This window comes from Peromyscus californicus, unplaced genomic scaffold (genome assembly GCF_007827085.1).
Source record: "Peromyscus californicus insignis strain IS unplaced genomic scaffold, ASM782708v3 Scaffold_6__1_contigs__length_162567912, whole genome shotgun sequence".
Lineage (NCBI taxonomy): Eukaryota > Metazoa > Chordata > Mammalia > Rodentia > Cricetidae > Peromyscus > Peromyscus californicus.
Window position 1 is genome coordinate 155,133,791 of NW_026294584.1, and position 20,790 is coordinate 155,154,580.

The 20,790-nt window shown below is 42.0% G+C and overlaps 1 protein-coding gene across 4 annotated transcripts in view; it reads right to left on the minus strand.

The window, feature by feature from the left end:
* Positions 1-20,790, minus strand: part of C2cd5 (C2 calcium dependent domain containing 5) — a 146,144-nt gene that overhangs the window by 1,863 nt on the left and 123,491 nt on the right. Inside the window, exons 31-32 of one of the 4 annotated variants that reach the window (XR_008214172.1) lie at positions 7,901-11,583; positions 1,821-1,987 (exon numbers count right to left, since the gene is read on the minus strand). Coding sequence is in view for 2 of the 4 variants with exons in the window: in XM_052719071.1 (XP_052575031.1) it covers positions 11,442-11,583 (142 nt within the window). In the remaining 2 variants the exon portion in view is untranslated. Of the gene's footprint in view, positions 1-1,820; positions 1,988-6,518; positions 11,584-20,790 lie in introns of those variants that run through there. The other 3 variants (XR_008214173.1, XM_052719071.1, XM_052719075.1) reach the window with 3 other exon arrangements.

The window sequence follows — 20,790 nt, forward strand, 5'->3', positions numbered from 1 at the left end:
ACAATGTGATGAATTAAATTTTCGATTCAATCACAGTCAAATGAAAGTTGAGGGGCTGGAGAGATGGCTCAGTGGTTAAGAGTGAGTACTGCTCTTGCAGAGGATCCAAGTTCAAGTCCCAGCACCCATGTCAGGTAGCTCACAACCTCTTATAACTGCAGCTCCAGGAGAATTAGACACCTCTGACCTCTGCAGACAGCTACATTAGTGCACATACCACATGCACACACAATTAAAAATAAAATAACTACTATAAAATGCAAGTTGATTGTGGTATTGATGAACACAGGAGCCTCCCTCTCAGAGAAGGAAGCCCACACAGATTTGAGAACAGTACTGACTGACCCTAAGGAGGGCAGACCCATGTAGCTAACATGCAGTTCACTTAGCTACAAATCTGGTGTGACACTGGTTTTCCTCATCACCTTGATGAGATTTGGAATCAAGCAGGAGACCCATGGGCATGGCTGTGAACATATTTCTGGAGAGGTCTATCCAAGAGGGAAGACCCACCCTGAACGTGTGCAGCACCCTCCGTGGCCTCCTGGACTGAACGAAAAGAAGAAAGCGAGCTGAGCACTAGCCTCATCCCTCTGCTTCCGGGCTGTGGAAGCAGTGTGACCCACCATCTCAAGCTTCTGCCACTGTGCCCTCCCCACCATGACGGACTGCACTCTGGAACTGTGAACCAAAGAAAACACTCTCTTCTGTCAGCTGTTTGTCTGGTATTCTGTTACATCAACAAGAAAAGTAACTGGCATAGATGGTACCCCAACACAGGGACTGACTCTGAAGGTCTCGCAGATGGTGGTACCCCCAAACAGAGAGTCTGGGTTGGCCTAGCACACAGGTGACTTTGGGGGCTTTGTTTCTAGACACTAAAGCCTGGGGCTGAAGTCTTTAGCATGGTCCTTCCTACGCCAATGCTTCTAGAAGACTGGCTGTGATGTTACCTGATGCCAAAAGGTAACACTTTTGAGGGACTCTTAGTAGAATGTAGTGGAGGGTTGTTTCTGACTGTAGATACCATGTAAAAAGACACACACACACACACACACACACACACTCATACACACACACACACACACACACACACATACACACACACACACACACACACACACATACACACACACACACACACACACACACACGAGCTTCCTTTAGATGTTCTTGTCAGGTAACCAAATTGTCTCAATGACCATTGATAAACCACTGATATTTTGTTCCTGGAGTATAAAAAAAAGCATAATTATGGAAATTTTTACAGCTTAATCAAACTCAGCTCAGGTTTTGTAGCTGCCCCAAACACAATTCTTGAGTTTTACCCAAACCACAAATACACAGCAGCATTTATTGGGCCTGGTGACCAGCACTGGCCTCCCTGGGTCACAGAGGTGCCTGAGTCTTGACCGTGGGGGTTGGTGGGTGGGGATGATTCCCTAGGCCGGGCCCTGTGATAGGAAAAACCTGTTCAGCCACAAGACAGTTGAAGGGACTGCTGCAGATTTGACTGAAGGCTGGAAAGGGACAGCTGTGTGCCAACTGGGGATGCTGGCTGTCCCAGAACTGAAAGAAGACAAGCCGAGGGCTGTGGATGGACCTTGGCACACAGATTACAGAATCTAACAGTGTCCATGTGTAAGAGAGGGTTAGGCCACATGGATACATTGTGGGGAAATCATGGTTTAAACCATGGCAGGGGACTGCTGGTGGGTATCTTCTTCATATTGGTTCTATCATGCCCATAAAGACACAAATTAAAAAGATACATCTATTCTCCAAGGCACAAATTGGTTATGGTAGATTAGCAATCTTACCTTTCAGAGGAGTATGCCTTTAGTTCAGACCTGCTGAGTAGACTTGAGCTCTGAGAAACACTGACATGAATTTCATGTCACAAGGCTGCACTGCCTCAGTTTCTGCCAACGAACTAAAGGAAGACTCCAGGGCTGTGGTGGTTGATCTGACGTCAGCTTAACGCGGTCTAGAATCACAGAGACAAACGGGTGCTCAGTATTGGTCGTCAACCTGACAAGATCTACAATCACCTAAGAGACAAAGATCTGAGAATGTCTGGGAGGGAGTTTCTAGATTGGGATGACTGGTGTGGGAGGTGGGTGGCCCTATTCTATGGGCTGGAGTCCTGGACTAAATAAAAGGGAGGAAATCGCTAAGTACAGGCACTCATCTCGCTCTGTCTCCTGACTGCAGACGCAGCGTGGCCAGCTTCCTCATACTTCTCCCACCATGACAGACTGTGTCCTCAAACCATGAGCCACCCCTTCCCTTCCCTACAATGCTTCTCACTGGGCATTTGGTCAGAGAAATGAGAAAAAGTAACTAATGTGAGGTCTTTAATCCAGTGCTGATATTTTCAAGTATAGCATATTATACAGAATAAAAATTTCACTAGCCAAGCATCTGTTTGGAACCATCAGGTTTTGTGTGTGTATGTACATGTTCATGTGCATGTATGTACAGACACGTGTGTGTGGATGTGTACATAAGTGTAGAGGCCAGAGGTGTCTTTCTCAATTTCTCTCCACCTTTGTTTTTTGAGACAGATCTCTCACCGAACCTATAGATCACCAGTTTGTTTCGATGACTGGCCAGCGAGCTCAGGTTCCTCCTGTGTTTACCTCCGCAGAGGTAGGAGTATAGGCACATGCCACTGTACCTAGTTGTTACATTGGTGTTCAGAAGTGGACTCAGATCCCACCGTTTAGACTGAAGCGCTTTACTAACTGAGGCATTGCCCTGCCCCCTGCTGTAGTTTTCTATGTATATATTAGTGTTTTAGCCCCAAACACGACAATATAAATTGTTCAGTTTTTTTTTTATCGATTTACATTTTATGGGGATGGATGTTTTGGCTGTAGGTGTATCTGTGCATCATGTTAGTGCCTGGTGCCACAAAAGCCAGGAGAGACTGTCAAATAATCTCAAACAGAATGCAGACAATTGTGAACCACCATATAAGTGCTAGGAATCAAACACAGGTCCCCTGAAGAGCAGCTAGCACTCTGAACCATCTCACCAGACCCCTAATGAAGAATTCTTTGAGACAGGTCTCACTACATAGGCAGAACAGTCTTGATCTTGCGGTCATCTCAGCTCAGTCTTCTAAGTGCTGGGATTACAAGTATGCACCCACCACCACAGCCTGCTCAAGTGTCCAGACCTAACACAGCCATGTGAAGCCACCACCAAGATAAGTGCTGGGGTTACAAGTGTGTGCCACCACAGCCTGCTCAAGTGTCCAGACCTAACACAGCCACGTGAAGCCACCATGCAGATGGCTCTGTTTTTTCAGTCTTCTTCTTATTGTTCCAATAAATGGCTTTTTTCTGTCCCTCTTCATTGGTGGTTTCAATAAATATTACAGTTGGTGACTTCAATAAATATTACAGTATACTCTATTCTATCCTCTCCATTAGAATGTCATTTATGTGACATGAAAACACAAGATTGAAATACAGAATCTTAACTAGTCTGTTTACCTTCAAATAACACCGTGTGTTTCTCCATGTGTACAGTGAGGATCTTATGGTGTGGGGAGGGGCTTCAGGTGCTGCTCCCTGATCCTGTCATCTTGCTAGTATTTAACTCATTTATCTGTATGTCAGAATCTTCCTATATGTTGTTAGGATTACTATAACTTTAAATGGTTAACTTTTAGATGAATTTCAGAATCAAGAACTAGAAACTATTTTATCATGCCATCCTAGTTTCTACTTGGCATTATTTCCTTCTCTTGGGAGGACTCCTCTTTTCTCAGAGTCATATTGCTGATAATAAATTACTTCTGGTTCTTCTGGATGCAGACTTTATCCTTTGCTAATTAAGGTTCACTTCACTGGATAAAGAATCCTAGGTTTGAGTCAGCCGTGGTCATGCATATGTTTTATCCCAAGCAGTTGGGAGGTAGAGGAAGGTGGATCTCTGAATTCAAGGCTAGCCTGGTCTACAGAGTGAGTTCCAGGATAGCCAGAGCTACACAGAGAAAGCTTGTCTCAAAAAACTAAAAAAGAAAAAAAAAAACTTTTAAAAAGAATATCAGAGGCTGGAGAATGGTTCAGAGGTTAGAGCACTGGCTGCTCTTCCAGAACATCCAGGTTCAATGCTCAGCACCCAGTGGCCACCTCACAACTGTCTTTAGCTCCTGTTTCAGAGTATCCAACACCCTTTTCTGGCCTTCTCAGGCAAAGTACCCATACACGTCAAAACAAATAAGTAAACAAACAGATAAATATAGATGTGTGATTGGGAAAGGTGGGAAGAGAAAGGGGTCAATGGGGATGGAATGAGAGAGGGATAAGTATGAAAAAAATGTATTATATATACATGAAAATCCACAACAAACAATCTGGTTATTATGTATAATTAACATATGCTAATAAAATATATGCAAATCACATAACTGAGACAGGGGTTAGTTAGTTCTCTAAGTTGGAAGTGGGATATGGATGATGGGGTTAAAGGGAAGACCAGGGTTAAGGTAGCCAAATCGGGAGTGCCAGGCCAGTGACAGGAGGCATGCTGTAGCCGGAAGACCTGAGGAACATAAGCAGGGCACTGCTGGCCCTTCTGGCTTCTGATGCAGTTAATTGCAAATGATTAAGTAAAGCTTCTATGAAAGCCCCCACCTATTTCAGGACAGAGGTCCCACACCATCCTGTAGATAAAGAGTCGGTCAGGAACAGCTGGTAGCCAAGATAGACAAACAAAGAGCATAGTAAGTTATCAGCTCCAGAGACATCTGCGAGGCTGGAGGTGACTGCACCGGCCAGTGAGTGACATCAACAGTCACACCCAACAGCCGACAGCAGGAGTCAGGGACAAGCAGGGAGCCTCCCGGGTCACCCTGTTCAGTTTTCTTCTTGAACCTTCAACTTGAGGAGGTCAGAGTGGATTTCTGCTAACATACTCTGAGTCACATCAGCTTGAGGAGGTCAGAGTGGATTTCTGCTAACATACTCTGAGTCACATCACTTGAGGAGGTCAGAGTGGATTTCTGCTAACATACTCTGAGTCACATCACTTGAGGAGGTCAGAGTGGATTTCTGCTAACATACTCTGAGTCACATCACTTGAGGAAAGTCAGGTCATGGAAGAAACTCACATCAGGAACCTGAAAGCAGGAACAGGAGCAGAGGCTGTGGAGGATCATTGCTAACTGGCTTGCTCTCCATGGCTTGCTCAGCATGCTTTCCTAACACCCCAGGCCCACCCACCCAGGGGTGGCTCCGCCCACAGTGGACTGGGCCCTCCCACATCAATCATTAATGCCCTACAGACTTGCCCACAGCCCAATCTGATAGAGAGATTTTCTTAATCGGCGTTCCCTCTTCACAGACGCCTGAGCCTAGCTGGAGTCAAGTGGACACAGCACTATCCAGTACACACTGTGCAGCACATAAACACAACATGATCCTCTCCCCAACTGGGCCAGGGATGCATTCACAGTGTGGAGCTCTTTAATTGGCCGACTGATAAAATTATCTCTTTGTCCACGTTCTGCTGAGTCCTGTTACAATGATCAGACTAAGAAGTGGAATTGTTTTTTCTCTCCTGAAGAACTACACACATACACACACACACACACACACACACACACACACACACACACACACACACACACTGTTGGGTGTTTCTTTTGCTTCCCCTCAATTTCTCTAGGTCAAGTTTGCTTCTCGGACTGGAGATATGGCTCAGTGCTTAAGAGCGCTTGCTGTTTTTGCAGAGGACCCTTGTTAAGTCCCAAGCCCTCACATGGTGGCTCATACTCGTCCATAACTCCATTTTCAGGAGATCCCATGCCCTCTTCTGGTCTCCATGGGCACCAAGCATGCACATGGTGTACATACATACATACAAGCACACTCACACACATAGAATAATCTAAAAAACAAAAAGTAAATAATGTGCCCATTAGTGTCCACACCTTTGTTATCTCTGGTGTGAGAAAACGAACTTAAAACCACTGTCTGTGGTTGAGTTTCAAAAGCTGTTTGGTTTTTTAGGTCCCTGAGATAAGCACAGTGGCCTGAGAAAGGTACAGTGCCTTCAAAACCCGAATCATCAAGGACAACAGTATGATGATGGTGCTCACCTAAAATTCCAGCACTTCAGAGCTGGAAACAGAGGCAGAATTCAAGACCAGCCTCAGTTATATGATTATCTACCTCTAAAAACCAAGAGATAAACCAAAAACAAAAAAAAATTAAAAATAGGAAGAAATTTTGATGCACATTTTTGCAAAATACAAATAAATACAAAAGAGAATTACCACAGGAATGGCTGGATCTCATCGTAATTTATTCTGAGGTTATTTAAAAATTGCAGTGAGCCACCACTAAATACCTACCAGAACAGCTTATTAATTCATTAAGTAATTAATAAAAGCTCCACTAAGAAATTAAAAGCTGTTGACAATACTAAATTCTCAAGATCAGGCAAAACACAGAGAGCTCCCATCCATCACTGATAGGAAGACAGCCTGGCACAGCCACTTAGCAAAGCAGCATGGCCTTTCCGATGGATGACTCAGCAATCTCATTGTTGGTTATTTATCCAAAAGAAATAAAAATGCTACTCATACAAAAACCTCTGCACAGATATTTACAGCAGCCTAATATATAATTGCCAAATGTGGAAAGTACCCAAATATTCTTTCACTGGCAAATGACAAATTCTGGAGCATTTATAAAAGGAACGTGAGTCAACAATTTAAAGAAGAAAACAGCCATCGATACAAGAACAAGTCTCAAAATACATTCTAGTGGATGGAAAGAGCCATGTACTCCACAGGCTGCCACTGTACAATTCCACTACATCACATGGTGGGAAAGGCAGACTCACTGGCACAGGCATCGTTTAGCTCCGTGGCGCCCGCACTGGGGTTATGCAGGGAGTGGTGACAAGATGGTATCATGATAGATCATCCCGGGCCGTAAGACTGTTCTGCATTTCAATTGTGGTGATGCTAATTATATGACTATGAACAGTTCACAGCTCAGAACTACAGCTAAGAAAGTTTTAATTTCACCATATGCAAAATTAAAACCTAATCTTCTTAGATCCTCTCTCCAAGTACTAAGCATCCCAAGGATTAGATCCCTCACCACAGCTCTGTTACTATATGAGGAGAGCTATCAGCAGTCTCACCATGGGAAGCTTAGTTGTGCATGAGATTAACTCTTTCCATATAGGTCCATAAAGAGAAATGACGAAAAGAGTACAAATTTTGTAGCTGGTAATTTTTTTTTTTTAATTGCAGCAATTCTCTCCACAAGGAAGAAATTTAGTAAAATTACTGGGGGCTTAAACATTTGGAGAAAACCACCACACGGTAATAGAGGGGAAGAAAAATAACCAAGAGGAAGGAGAAATGGGGTGGAGAAAAATGGGGCTAGGAAAAGGAAGAATAGGGTGCCAAAGAGGAGGGGGAGGAAGAGGAAGAGGAAGAGGACCAGGGGAAGGGGAAGGCAGAGTAAGTAGAGACAGTAGCCTGGAAAGGGAAGATAAAAAACAATCAAATCCTATAAGAAGTGAGGACCATGGGAGAGTTTAGATCTTTGTTATGCAGAATACATTTCCCAGGGCTGTAGCTCTAAAAACCAAAGCAACCAAGTGCCAAGCGGTACTTCTTGGGAAATTGAATTATATTTCTCATATAGTGAAACAAATTATGGAGTGTTCTCACTGCAAAAATATTGTCAATTATTTTCCCTTAGTGCTGGAAGTAAAATACCACTGCCTATCTCAGAAAATGAAATTGTCTAAATGTTCTTTTTATAGATGTCTCAGATGGCAAAAATGTTTCCTCTGGAGATATGAACTTGAAAATGACATTGAAATCAACTTAGAAGACAGGCAAGGATGTGCACAAAGTTACCTATAAGGATAGGATGTCTTAAAACATTGTAACCATACAGTAAGGCCTGAGCGTCTTCATGCCTCAGGAAATAAGCACCACCACCTCCTTCGAGTCATCTTCCATTCCTTAAAAAGGCCTTGGGAATACAAGAGAGACTAGTGAGAACAGCATAACGTAAAGGTTAGCAGACAACATACCAGATTCCCAGGGTTGTCACTCACGGCACTGTTTTCTGGGATGAAGTAAGAATAGACCTCAACTATATACTGTGTTCTCCAGTTTATACATCTTAATATAGCAGAATGTTTATACAAATCACTGACACCTAAAACACAGTTGTCTTCACATGCCTTCCCAGGAGCACTTAACATAAATATTTAAAGGGCTGGGTGCAGCTCAGTTGGTAGGACGTTTGCCTAGCATTCACAGAGCCCTGGGTTTGACCCCTAGCACCACCTAAAGCAGGTGTGGTGATGCATGCCTGTACCCCAACACTAGGAAGCCAGAGATGAGAGGATCCTACGTCCAAGGGCATCCTCAGGTTACACAGTGGGTGTGAGGCCAACCTCCCATATCAGCAAAACAAAACAAAAATCTGTAAAAATTGTTTTGTACCCTTCTTTGTTGAGATAAGATCAGTGCATTAGTTACTTTGTTGCTGTGATAAAATACCATGACCAAAAGCAACTTAGGGGGAAAAAATAGTTTATCTTGGCTTACAGTTCCAGACCGGGAGCCCATAACGTCAGAGATGTGGGAGCTGGCAGTCAAAGCTGGAAGCTAGGAGAAGATGTCTTCAGCCACAAAGCAGAAAGTGAACTGGAAATGGTGAGGCTACAGACGCTCAAAGTCTGTTCTAGTGACGCGCTTCCTCCAGCAAGGCTCCACCTCCTGAGGGTCCATAACCTCCCCCAAATGGTTCCACTAACTGGGGACCAAGCATTCAAATACTTGAGCGTTTGTGATACATGTCCTAATTCAAGTCACCGTCATGTTATGCAGCTCTGGTACTAGTTATGTGGCCCAGGGTGGCCTCAAACTCATGGCAATCTGCTGTGTGCTGACGTTACAGGAGTGTGCCACCACACTCCACTTACATAAAGTTCCTAGACTCACTCACTGACAGTCACCAATCCCCATTCATCCCGGAAAACAGCACATTTGGACATCTCAGAGGCCTCATGCTTTTCCGCCCTTGCTGTCTTCCGGGCTCTCTACCAGTCTCCAGCTGTTGCATGTTAAGCAGGCTCCTCTAGCCCACCTGTCTATCATCATCTCGGGTGCTATGGAAAGCGGGGCCGTTCTCCTTGAGCCTTACTCACCGCTCCCAGCGTGTGCTTTTGCTACTGCGTGACTACCAATGGTTTTCAATCTAGAAGATTTTGTCCTTCCAATTCGACAATATCTGGAGATATTGTGGATGTGGCATTTGAGGCAAGAGTGAGGTACTGATGGCATCTCACAGTGTGGGCCAGGAATGCTGCTAGGGATTCTGGGATGCACCCACCGCAAGGCGTTATTCTACCCCAAACAGCGACAGTGTCCGGGTGAGGAAATCCTGCTCTCGGTCTCTTTTAACATCTTTATGCCTGCCTGGATATATCACTGCATTAGAGATCTTATCTCTTTTTATTGGAGTTTCTGAGCTGGAGATGTTTGGAGCTACTGACGGATGTGATTGGTTCTAGATAAAGGGCTGAGTTCTGTTCTTTTCTGAAAGGTGCTAAAAATACAACATTGGGTTCACACTTGTAGGCACAGAGATAATTTCTGGTAGTGAGATGGAAATGAGGGGTGGATTAAATTCCATCCGAACTGAGAAGGTACCAGTGACTGAGACTACTGCTCTGACAAGGGTGCAAATGGGGTGGCCATGTACTGGAATTGAGAATGTCTCTACCACTCATGTACCCGAGTCTCTGTGACAGACACAGCAGCAGATGGGTCACTCTCCCACAGCCATGAGAAAGGAGACAATCTAGCCTGAGTCTAGGGACAGAAATGGGAAAACGATGTTGCTTTAGGAACACTGCCGTGACTTCGCAGCGCTTGAGGAACCGTTCAGAGGGCTGAAGATGATCCTCCGAAGAACGATGTTGCTTTAGGAACACGGCAGTGACTTCACAGCGCTTGAGGAAACGTCCAGAGGGCTGGAGATGACTCTCAGTGGTTAAAAACATTGACTGCTTTCCCAGTACCCACACCGCAGATCACAACTGTCTATGCCTCCAGTCCCAAGGGATCCGACCCTCTACCAGTACTGCACACACTAGGGGTGTGGACATATGTTTCAGGCAAAACATCCACGTACATAAAATAAAATAGATAAAAAGGAAAGTCTAAGGGCCAGAGAAATAGATCAGCAGGTAAAGTGCTTGCTTCTAAGTTGGACGACTTGTTCAATCCTCTGACCCACACGGTGGAAGGATAGAACCACCCCTACAGGACTTCTGACCCCCACATGCACATCTCGGCATGTTCATGACCAGGCACCTGTGTGCCCCTCCCCCCATTTTACATTTAAATAAATACATGTAAAAAGATTAAAGACCATGTTAAGATAATGTGTCTGTATTTGGAAAATTTAATTGGCCACATTAAGTTTTGTGTTATAGTTGTTCAAAGTTTTGTGAATATTTGGGGAAAACCAGATTAAGGATTAAATGGGTCTAAAGTTGCATACAAATAAAAGTGTGAATTTCTGCATATACACAACACATTCTCCATCAAGCTGAATATTTAACAAAATGCCATGTGGATTATAATCCGAGTCTTGGATTAAGACTCGGATTATAAGGTCGTAATAAAAGAGAAAATCCATGGAGAAAAAAAAATGCATTGGTTGGAGAGGAGCAAGTTAGCTCTTCATTGAAGTCATTGTCCCCACTCCCTCCTCATGCAGTCATCCTAGCCCCAGTCAGCCTGAAGAGAGTCACAAATGGAGACTGGCCAGAGCTAAACAGTTTTTGTCACTCAAAACAAACAACGACAGCAACAACAAAGAGATCTCATGTTGGGGCTGGAGAGATGGTTCAGGGATTAAGAGCACTGGCTCTTCCTCCAGAGGACCGAGGACGTAGTTCAATTCCCAGCAATGGCAGCTCACAACCATCTGTAACTCTAGTTCCAGGGGATCCAGTGTTCTTGTCTGACCTCTGTAGGCACCGGACATGCACACAGTTCACAGACATGCAGGCAAAATACTCATGCACATAAAGCAAAATAAAAACAGGAGTCTATGTTTAAGAATTAGACTTCCCGGGTTCAAGTCCACGGTCCCACCATTTAATCACAGTATCCTTTATGTAAAGTATTAATTTACTCAACTAATGACTTGTCTCATTCATTTATAAATGAATATAACAACCCTACGGAGTTGTTATAAAGACTGAATGAGGTAAACCCTTTAAAGGCTTCCCATGATGGGGAAAGTTTTCATTATCGCTGGTTTGATTTTGCTTGAAGGTCTAGGTAGGGGGTCAAGCCCAGGGCCTTGAACATGCCAAGCAGGTACCCTCCCACTGAGCTATATAACTCCAGCAACAGTTCCATTCTTATATTATCCTGACACTGAGGCATCCCTCCCTACCCAATAGGACAGACAGGATTGTTGCTCCTTTAGATATGTTATAGGCCCAGTCCTGAGCATCAGGAGACAAACTAGCCCCAAAATTCCAGAACTTGCCTTTGACTTCAGCAAACTGCAAAGGAAAGACAAAGCCAGCACTGGTAAAATGTTCTGTGTCACGAACTCATTTCACAAACACAAAAATCAGCAGGATTGACAAGAAACCCTAATGTACTCCGTTGAGTTCTGTTTAATAAACATTCTTAGTTATTTGTTTTTCATTGTTGGTTATGTGTATGTGTGGGTATGTACACATGAATGTAGATGCCTAAAGAGACCAGAGGCATCTACATTCCATCTGAAGCTGGAATTAGAGATAAGTGTGAGCCATTGTGGGTGCCAAGAACCAAACTCGAGTTCTCAGAAAGAGCAGTGTTCTCTTAACAGCTGAGCCATCCCCCCAGTCATGATGCTCTAGTCTAAAACAGAGAAACTTCTTTTAGGAAACCAAGCAAGCAGAACTTGGTTAACTTAATAGGGTTGAGAATTCCTCGTCCATCCCAGTCTGAAATTTTCTGAGTAACATGGAAAGTTCCATTGTTATGCTTTGCCTCATGCAGTTTTCTGAAATATTATAAAGTTTGCCTCCAGCTTACACACATAAGGAGTATATAGAACATACGTAAATTTTGTGCCTAAGCTTAAGTCTCATCTCTGAGAGGTCTTATTATGTACATGGAAGTACTCTAAAAATCCAAGTATATAAATACTTTTTAAAATCCGTAACCTGAATCATTTTTTTCTGTATTATTGTAACCCCTGACTTTAATTTGGAAACAATTTGTTTTTTTTTGTTTTTTTTTTTTTTTGGTTTTTTCGAGACAGGGTTTCTCTGTGTAGCTTTGCGCCTCTCCTGGAACTCACTTGGTAGCCCAGGCTGGCCTCGAACTCACAGAGATCCGCCTGGCTCTGCCTCCCGAGTGCTGGGATTAAAGGCGTGCGCCACCACCGCCCGGCAATTTGTTTTGTTACATATGCCCATGACTTACATGCAGGTCAGTTGCATGACAGGGTTTGGAAGTTACCAGTTCAGGAAATTACCTGAAGCTTTATTAAATGCTGATAAAAACACCTACTAACAAGTCTGCATTTAAGCACACCACCTTAAAGAGGATTCTTTCCAACTTTTGACAATACTTTCCCACACCTAAGCCAATTTGTGACATTTGGGCTGCAAGTGCAGACAAAACAGACTCTGTCTGATGGCCACAGACGGTCTGCAAACAGGTCCCTTCTGAAAACAATAATGATTTTCAGAAGCAAAATTGGTCTGAATGAGAACCAAAGAAGTTGATTTGCTCCTAAAGCAAAGCAGGCAACAGACAAGTGGGAATGGGAAGTGCTCCTTCCTCCGACCTGACCCCCCTTATTTCCTTACTATTTATTTTACTATCACTGTTGTTTGACTTGTGTTTAGACTGGGTCTCGCTACATAGCCAGTGCTAACCTGGACAGCTTGTGATCTTCTTGCCTCAGCTTCCCCAATACTAGGATCAAAGCCTACACTACCACACCCATTTTCTCCCATCTTTTAAGTATGCAAGTATGCACCTGGGGTGTGTCTGAGCTAGGTTACTTGCATTGCTAAGTGGAGGGCTGGTAAGGATGAGCTATATATAGTGACTCACTGGGAGCCCTGAGCAGGGAGGTATAATACAAGCAGAGAGAAACATCTGGTAGACCAGGCTATTTAGATCTTACTAGGCACAGAGGTAGGGCCTTTGGAGATTTTTTTTGGTGCTGTTTGTTTTGTTTTGTTTTTGCTCTGCATTTGCTTTTGCATTGTTTTGGCAAAGCGAGAGGTTCCATGGTCCAAGGATACTTGCTACACCCTGAACTGGATCAAAATTTTTGATTTTTCTACAAATGTAATTTCTACCAACACTTACTTTTAAGATAAGGAACAGTAAGTCAGTTGAAGAAGGAGGTAGGGCCATGGGCCGAGGAATCCTAGTCAGTCTCTAGCTGGTGGTAGATAGGATGATTAGTAGTCCTTCAGTGGACAGTCCTGCAGCATCTGAGGCCCTGCTGCACATCATTGGTGTACTATGACTTCAACAATGAGTTTCTGTGGCACAGAACTCCTGAGCTACTCCATTTTAGCTTTGTGGTGTTTAACTGCACTGCTTTTTCTATTCAAATCTCTTAGACTGTGTTCTTCATGTACTATATATAGCCAAATGTGGAAGGAAGTCTTGTTTTGTAACCTGTCCTGAATTACGGCTACACTAACGTAGTCGTTCCATAGGGCGTTCACAGCTGGCGAGTCCTGGCTCCATTCTTGTCTCAGTACTAGGAGCAGCACTGTTGATGACAACCTGGTTATGTGAAATGTTTTCATCAAGTGTGAGTCTTCTGAAAACCATTTCGGTAGTGAATGGCCAGCAAATGTTGCCAAGACACACAAACATCACTGGCTCGGGGCGGTGCTCAGCCATCTTCTCATGTGGAGCCTTCCCACTTCTGACGAGGGAAGTTCAGCCTGTGGGAGCAGCCCATCCAAAGGTGAAAGATTAAATAAAGAATCTTTAGATGCATTCTGTTTAAACCAGGACTCAGGTTTACCCAATATCTGCTTATTCTCTGTTAGTATAGTAAGAGTCTTAACCAAAATAAAAATGCAAGGAAAATAATGACAAGCATGAGAACTGGAAAGAACAAAGCAAACAGCGTTGATGCCACAAAATCTTTTTTTAAGATTTATTTTTAAATTAGGTATAAGTGTGGCTGTCTGAATGTGGGTTTGTGCATATGAATGCAGTGTCCACAGAGGCCAGAACATGTTGGATTGCCTGGAGCTGAAGTTATAGATGGCTATGAGCCACTCAACGCTGGGAACTGAACTCAGTTCTGAAGAGCAGCAAGCACTCTTAACCTCTAAGCTGTCTCTCCAGGCTCCAGGGAGTTTTATCAGAGAGGTACTTAACCCATTCAGTGCCAGCTCAGCACATAACCATACCAGCAGTCCCCAACACAGTAACCACGTACTAGAAAACAGCCAAAGTGCAATACCCTGGTCAACGGTAATAAAACTAAAAGGTAGAGGAACTAACTAAGCTACATGTTTATTAAGGATGCTCTTGAACTCTATGAAGGACTGAAAAAATGAAGACAGAACCACATGCAAGGGCGACCAACACAAGAGCATAAAGCAGCTTCTCCCTGGACATAGACACTCCTCAGTTATAGAAAATATCTATAATTTCTTTATGATACTAATGGACTATGAGAGACTGACAGGTATTCTCAAATTTAGATGAAGGGGAAAACACCTTGGAATAACTTACACCATTTTGGAAACCAATAAGAAAGATATATGACTAATGGTTGTCTACACTGCAACCCTTTCGTGTTTCTCATTTGCAGAGCTCCAGTTTTGCTCCCAGTCAGCCCAGTGACTTAATTATCCTACTTCCCGGGTACATCCTAATTGATCTTAGGCAAGTGTCATGGCCCGATGACCTTTGCCAGTTTGGGGTTAGATGTGACATGTGATGTTGACATGGGAGGGAAGGCTTGCCAAAGGCTTTCTAGAAAGGTCCCTTCACTCTTAAAAAGACAACCCTTCTCCTGATGAAGTGGTCTGGTCTATCCTGATCTGTTTTATGCTATGGCTTAGAACCATTTTTAGCCCGGAAGAGAAGCCAGCATGCCAATGATGGCTGAATAGGAAAGTGGGCATTGTGGGGAGCCGTGGAGCCTAGTCTCGGATCAGCATGTGTCCAATGGGTTTCCTAGGGGCAGGGCACCCATGGAAACCGATTCTCACCTGGCAAGGACTAGTAGACCACGGGACAGCATAGGAATTTGCAAAATTCTTGCAAATTTTGAGTTCTCTTCTCTCTCATTTTGTTGTTGATTCTTTGGATGGTTTTTAGTTTTGTTTTATCAGTCCCATATGCAACAGTTTTAATTTTCCCTGGAAATTCTGTACTTTCTCAAATATTTCCCCCTAAGATTCAAAAGGGCCCTAATGCTTCTCAAATTTCTTATCTGGAATTACTAACTACAACTCCAAATCCTGACTCATTAGAGACAGTTGGGTACATTTGAGAAGACAACACTCGTAACATTAACCATGTCTCACAGTTCTGGAAAAGAGAATAAGGCATGCACACACAGAATAGGGAAAAAGCCTCAGGAATACATAGTGCCAACTGTTGAGAGTAAGTTCTCTGGACACTAATCATATAGCATCAATGGTAGGATCTAGTATGATCCAATGAGAAAATGCAATGTAAAACATGGGATGGATAGATTCATCTATATTATACACAGGAGCTTATATTGATAAAAGAAGTATGGTGTAGTGGGATGGGAAAAGAGTGCCTTATCAAAGTCTGCCTTTTATAGAGAGATTGAGACATGGGACCCTCTTGTAGAAAAGTATAGTTGTTTTTGTTTTTGTTTTGTTTTTTTACTCTTTGCTCTTGGGGAACCCACCACTCAGCTCCCAAATAAATACACAGAGACTTATTCTTACTTATGAATGCCTGGCCTTAGCTTGGCTTGTTTCTAACCAGCTTTTCTTAAATTATCCCATCTACTTTTTGCCTCTGAGCCTTTACTTTTATTTATTCTATATATCTTTCTTTACTTCTTACTCTGTGGCTGGCTGTGTAGCTGGGTGGCTGGCCCCTGTCACCCTCCTCTCCTTCTCCTTTTCTCGCTCCTCCCTGTAGCTGGAAGTTTTCCTGTGTCCCGCCCAGTCCTGTAGTTACTCGCCCAAATGGCTGGCTTTGCCAAAATGAAAGCAAACTCCATATGGAGTTTCTTTGATGCCCATCCTCCTTTTATGAAGTAAATTGGTGCTGCTAGGAGCAGACATGTCTCACTGTCATGAAAAGCCCCATGTTAACAAAATATTTTAAATACCATATTCTGTAGTTAGAAGTTTTCCTGTGTCCTGGTCAGCCGGCAGTTGGGACAAATCTCTCCCACTCATATCCTCCAAGTAAACACACAGAGGCTTATATTAATTATAAATGCTTAACCATTAGTTCAAGCTTATTCCTGACTAGCTCTTACACTTAAATCAACCCATAATTCTTATCTATGTTTAGCCACATGGCTTGGTACCTTTTCTCAGTTCTGCCTTGTCATCTTGCTTCCTCTGTGTCTGGCTGGTGACTCCTGACTCAGCCTTCCTCTTCCCAGAATTCTCCTCGTCTGCTTACCTCACCTACACTTCCTGCCTGACTACTGGCCAATCAGTGTTTTATTTATCAACCAATCAGAGCAATACATATTCACAGCATACAGAAAGACACACCACAGCAATATTCTGTAGGTCTTTGAAGTGTTTGAAGATCATCTATCTGTCTAAAATATATCTGTTTAACCTTGAAAATATAATTAATGTAACTACAAGTTTGATTATAATAGATTAACTACTAACCTCATTTGTTAATTATACATTGCATTTTTAAGTGAGCTGCATAAGCACAATACCCCAAACAAGTGTAGAAACATATATACGGTGTGTCTTAGTTAGGGTTACTATTGCTATAAAGAGACACCATGACCATGGCAACTCTTATAAAGTAAACATTTAATTGTAGTGGCTGGCTTATAGTTCAGAGGTTCAGTCCATCATGGCAGGGAGCATGGTGACATGCAGATAGGAATGGTGCTGGAGAAATAGCCAAGTGTCCTACATCTTGCAAGCAACAGGAAGTTGACTGACACACTGAGCAGTATCTTGAACATAGTAAACCTCAAAGCCCACCTCCACAGTGAAACACTTCCTCCAACAAGGCCATACCCACTCCAACAAAGCCACACCTCCTAATAGTGCCATTCCCTATGAGATTATGGGATTATGAGATTTTGGGGGCCAATTACATTCAAACTACCACACAGTGTAATGAAAATAACTTTAAATTTGTATTACTATACCAAAATCCATGCCAATGCAAAATATCTGAGATTAATAGTTGTCTTTTTAACCTATATTCCTATATTCCCCTAAATGATAACATTCAAATAACAAAAAACCATCCATACCCCAACTCTTGGGAATGTGACTGTCATTTTTTCTAGACTGCTTCCTGTTGTCTGTGGGTGAAGGCATCTTTAGGGGTCCCTGAGAAAACTGAGATAGTGGCTGAGTCCTAGGAAGAACAGCTGTAACCTTTGTTGATATATATCACCTGTCAAAATTCAGGAGGTCTTCCCCAATCAAACCTGATCCATATCAACCCTGAAGGAATTGACAGACTCTTGTTTCCTGTGGAAGTAAAAGCGAAATCTCTTCTCCAAAGCAATGAATTATTTTAGTTCCATTTTAAAGTTAAGGCATTCTTAAAATATCAAGGGTGGGTTATTTCATCAGTCCTATTTCAATCTCATGTCTCTTAGCAGCTGTCATTTGCTTATTGGCAATCAAAAAAGTTAAGGTCAATACAGCAACATACAGCATCCACACTCCCTGTGTATTTCTCATCTCTACATGGCATATTCTTTTATATTTCTTTACTTTTCTCTTTAAAGACTTTTTATTATTTTTAAACTATTCATTCCTTTCTATGACTGTCTATACCCATTTTCTTTTCTTAAGCCTATGCACAATGTTATCAAGTACTGTCCAGGAGAAGGGAAAGGTAATAATATAAAGAAAAATGGAAATACAACCAGCAAGAACATCAAACAAGAAACAAACATATGCTAAGGGTCCAGAAATGTCCCAGACCATAGGTAAATGGCAAATTACAGAGGTTACTCCAATAGCTGTCCTATCCTGTAGAATGTAGCTCTATTACCTAATATGTTCTTACCTAAGATACAACATAATTGTAACTGTAACTATCTAGTCTTCGACCCCATCAAAGACCTGAAAAGGAAAATAATATTACCTGAGTAAACAGGAAGTACAAGTAAGCAACTTCCAAAAATTTGCGAGAAATGACAGAGACAGCTGGCAGCCTGGACAGTCACCCAGTGTTTCTCAGCACTGTTGGGGCATCCATTTTGGGCTACAGGACTAGAATATCTGAAAGACCATTTTCATAAGCAGGATATTTTGAAAGACCATCTTACCCTGTCTTGGCAAGGTTCAGCAGTCACTTATCCTTTGTCCTCCTCATCTGGATTGGATAGCGTGCTTACTGCCAACAGTTGAGGCAAGGGCAGTTCTTTGCCCAACCAGCCATTTTTTGTCAAGAAGAAGACAAACTACTATATGGAATGTCTTCAATGCCCAACATTCTCTCAGGGGTAGATCAGTGCTGCCAGGAGCAATTGTGTCTCATGTCAACAAAATGCTAAGTTATTAAAACATTTAAATGCCATATTCTCTAGCTCTAAGAAGTGTTTGAAGATTACCTGTCCATCTGACATATATTTCTGTATATCTAGAAAACCTAACTAACCTGACTTATAAATATGACAAGCATGGGTGACTATTAATCTGCAAATCTTATCAACCTAAATAACTTAAAGACTAAGGCTTCATATTAAGAGTAATCAATCTGTAAATAGATGTACAGTATAGGGACAATAACTTCGAATTTGTGACAATATACAAGGTATCTTAATCAGAGGTAGAAATGTATAGTGCAATACAAAAACGATATCCTTAATATGTATCAATATACAAAATATCCTTAACAGAGGCAGAATATACATACAGTATGTCAAATATAATTTTGCATTTGTATCAATATACAAAATATTTCAAACAGGAGTAGGAACATATGTACAATATGACAAATATAGTTTTGTATTTGTATCAATATATAAATTATCTTAAGAAGGAATAGAAAAATTATTTTACATTTGTATCAATATTCAAGAATCCATACCAATGCAAATTATCTAAGGCTGGTAGTTACTGATTTAGTGTACAAATAGATACAATAATCTTCCTTATTATCCTAGTCTATCTATTCCCCTTTTTTCTTTTCCAAAAGAGAATCCCAAGTTTAAACTTTATTATTCCAACCCTATTACAACATATAGCCAACCCCTAACAGATGACAATTATCCATAACCCTGAGAAAACAAAACCTTTTGAGAGAAAGTGCATCATTTTCTTAAAATTGCTTCCTGCTGTCTAGGAGGCTACATCTCTGTGGGATCCTTTAAGAAAGCTAAAACAATGGTTAAGTCTCATAAGGACTAGCTGTAACGCTTGTAGCCAGTCTCAGAGTACTGGGTAAGATTTATCTGAAGTTCTGGCTAGAAGTGTAATATGATGGACCAGCTCATCTGGGAACTGTCCTGAGGAGTTTGTTGCCCAAAGCCAATCACTGAGTGGTGTTTATTGGCTCAATGGCATCATTATGGACCAGGTAGAGTCATTGTTGTGGGGCCCTATCTTCCTTCTGGAGACTTCGGAGATCACTATTGGAAAGATTCATTTTTCACCGTGAAAAACTTAAACATTATTAATATCAAAAAAGAAAGTGTAAATTTTAAGATGGCATGATATGTAAGGAATCAAGAATAAGCATGGAGAGAAATGGAATCTTGACAACAATAGTTCCCTAGATTATTGGCTTTCTTCTGTCCTGCACCAGTTGGCTCTTCAAATATAAGACAGAATCTCTTAATTTTTTCTTTTAGCAACATGTTTTGGTTTAGAGAAAGAGAGAGCCACATTCCAACTCTAAAGCCAGCTTGACTTATAATTGAGTCAGGACCACAACTTTTCTAGTTGTAAAGAGATATTGATGTTAGGCAGTGAGATATTACCTTGTAGAGTATATTGGTACTAATAGGTCCAATATTCTATGCTTGTAAATTTTTTCTATATAGCCTGCCCTTTTGCTTTATACATCTAGATTTCCAAGACCTTTTGACTTCTTGAAGATGGTTATTTCTGCTATCCTGTGAAGACCAGAACCCTGCCCTGATCCTTTTTCAGTGAGTTTTCCTTACCACTTGGTGAATTGTCACATTGGTGGTCAAGCTGTCACTTCTCCTTACCAAGAGGTTTCTCCTCTTCAAATCGAATTTTTACTAATTTTGTTGGTATCCACAGCTTTTCTTCTCCCATGGAAATAAAAGCAAAACCCCTTTCCCAACATAGCATATATCCTGGTTTCCATTCTGAGGTCAATATATCTTTGAAGTAAACTGGTAGATTGAGCTCAGGAGTTTTTTTCTGTTATCTAATGTCTCTCTGCAGCTGTTGTTCCTTTCTCATCAGCATTAAGAAAATTCAAGGTTAATAAAGCATTACATAATCTATTTCTAGGGGTCATTATTACCCCTTTCTGTTTATTTAGCATATCCTTTATAGTTCGATTAGATCTTTCTGTAATTGCTCAGCTTGTGG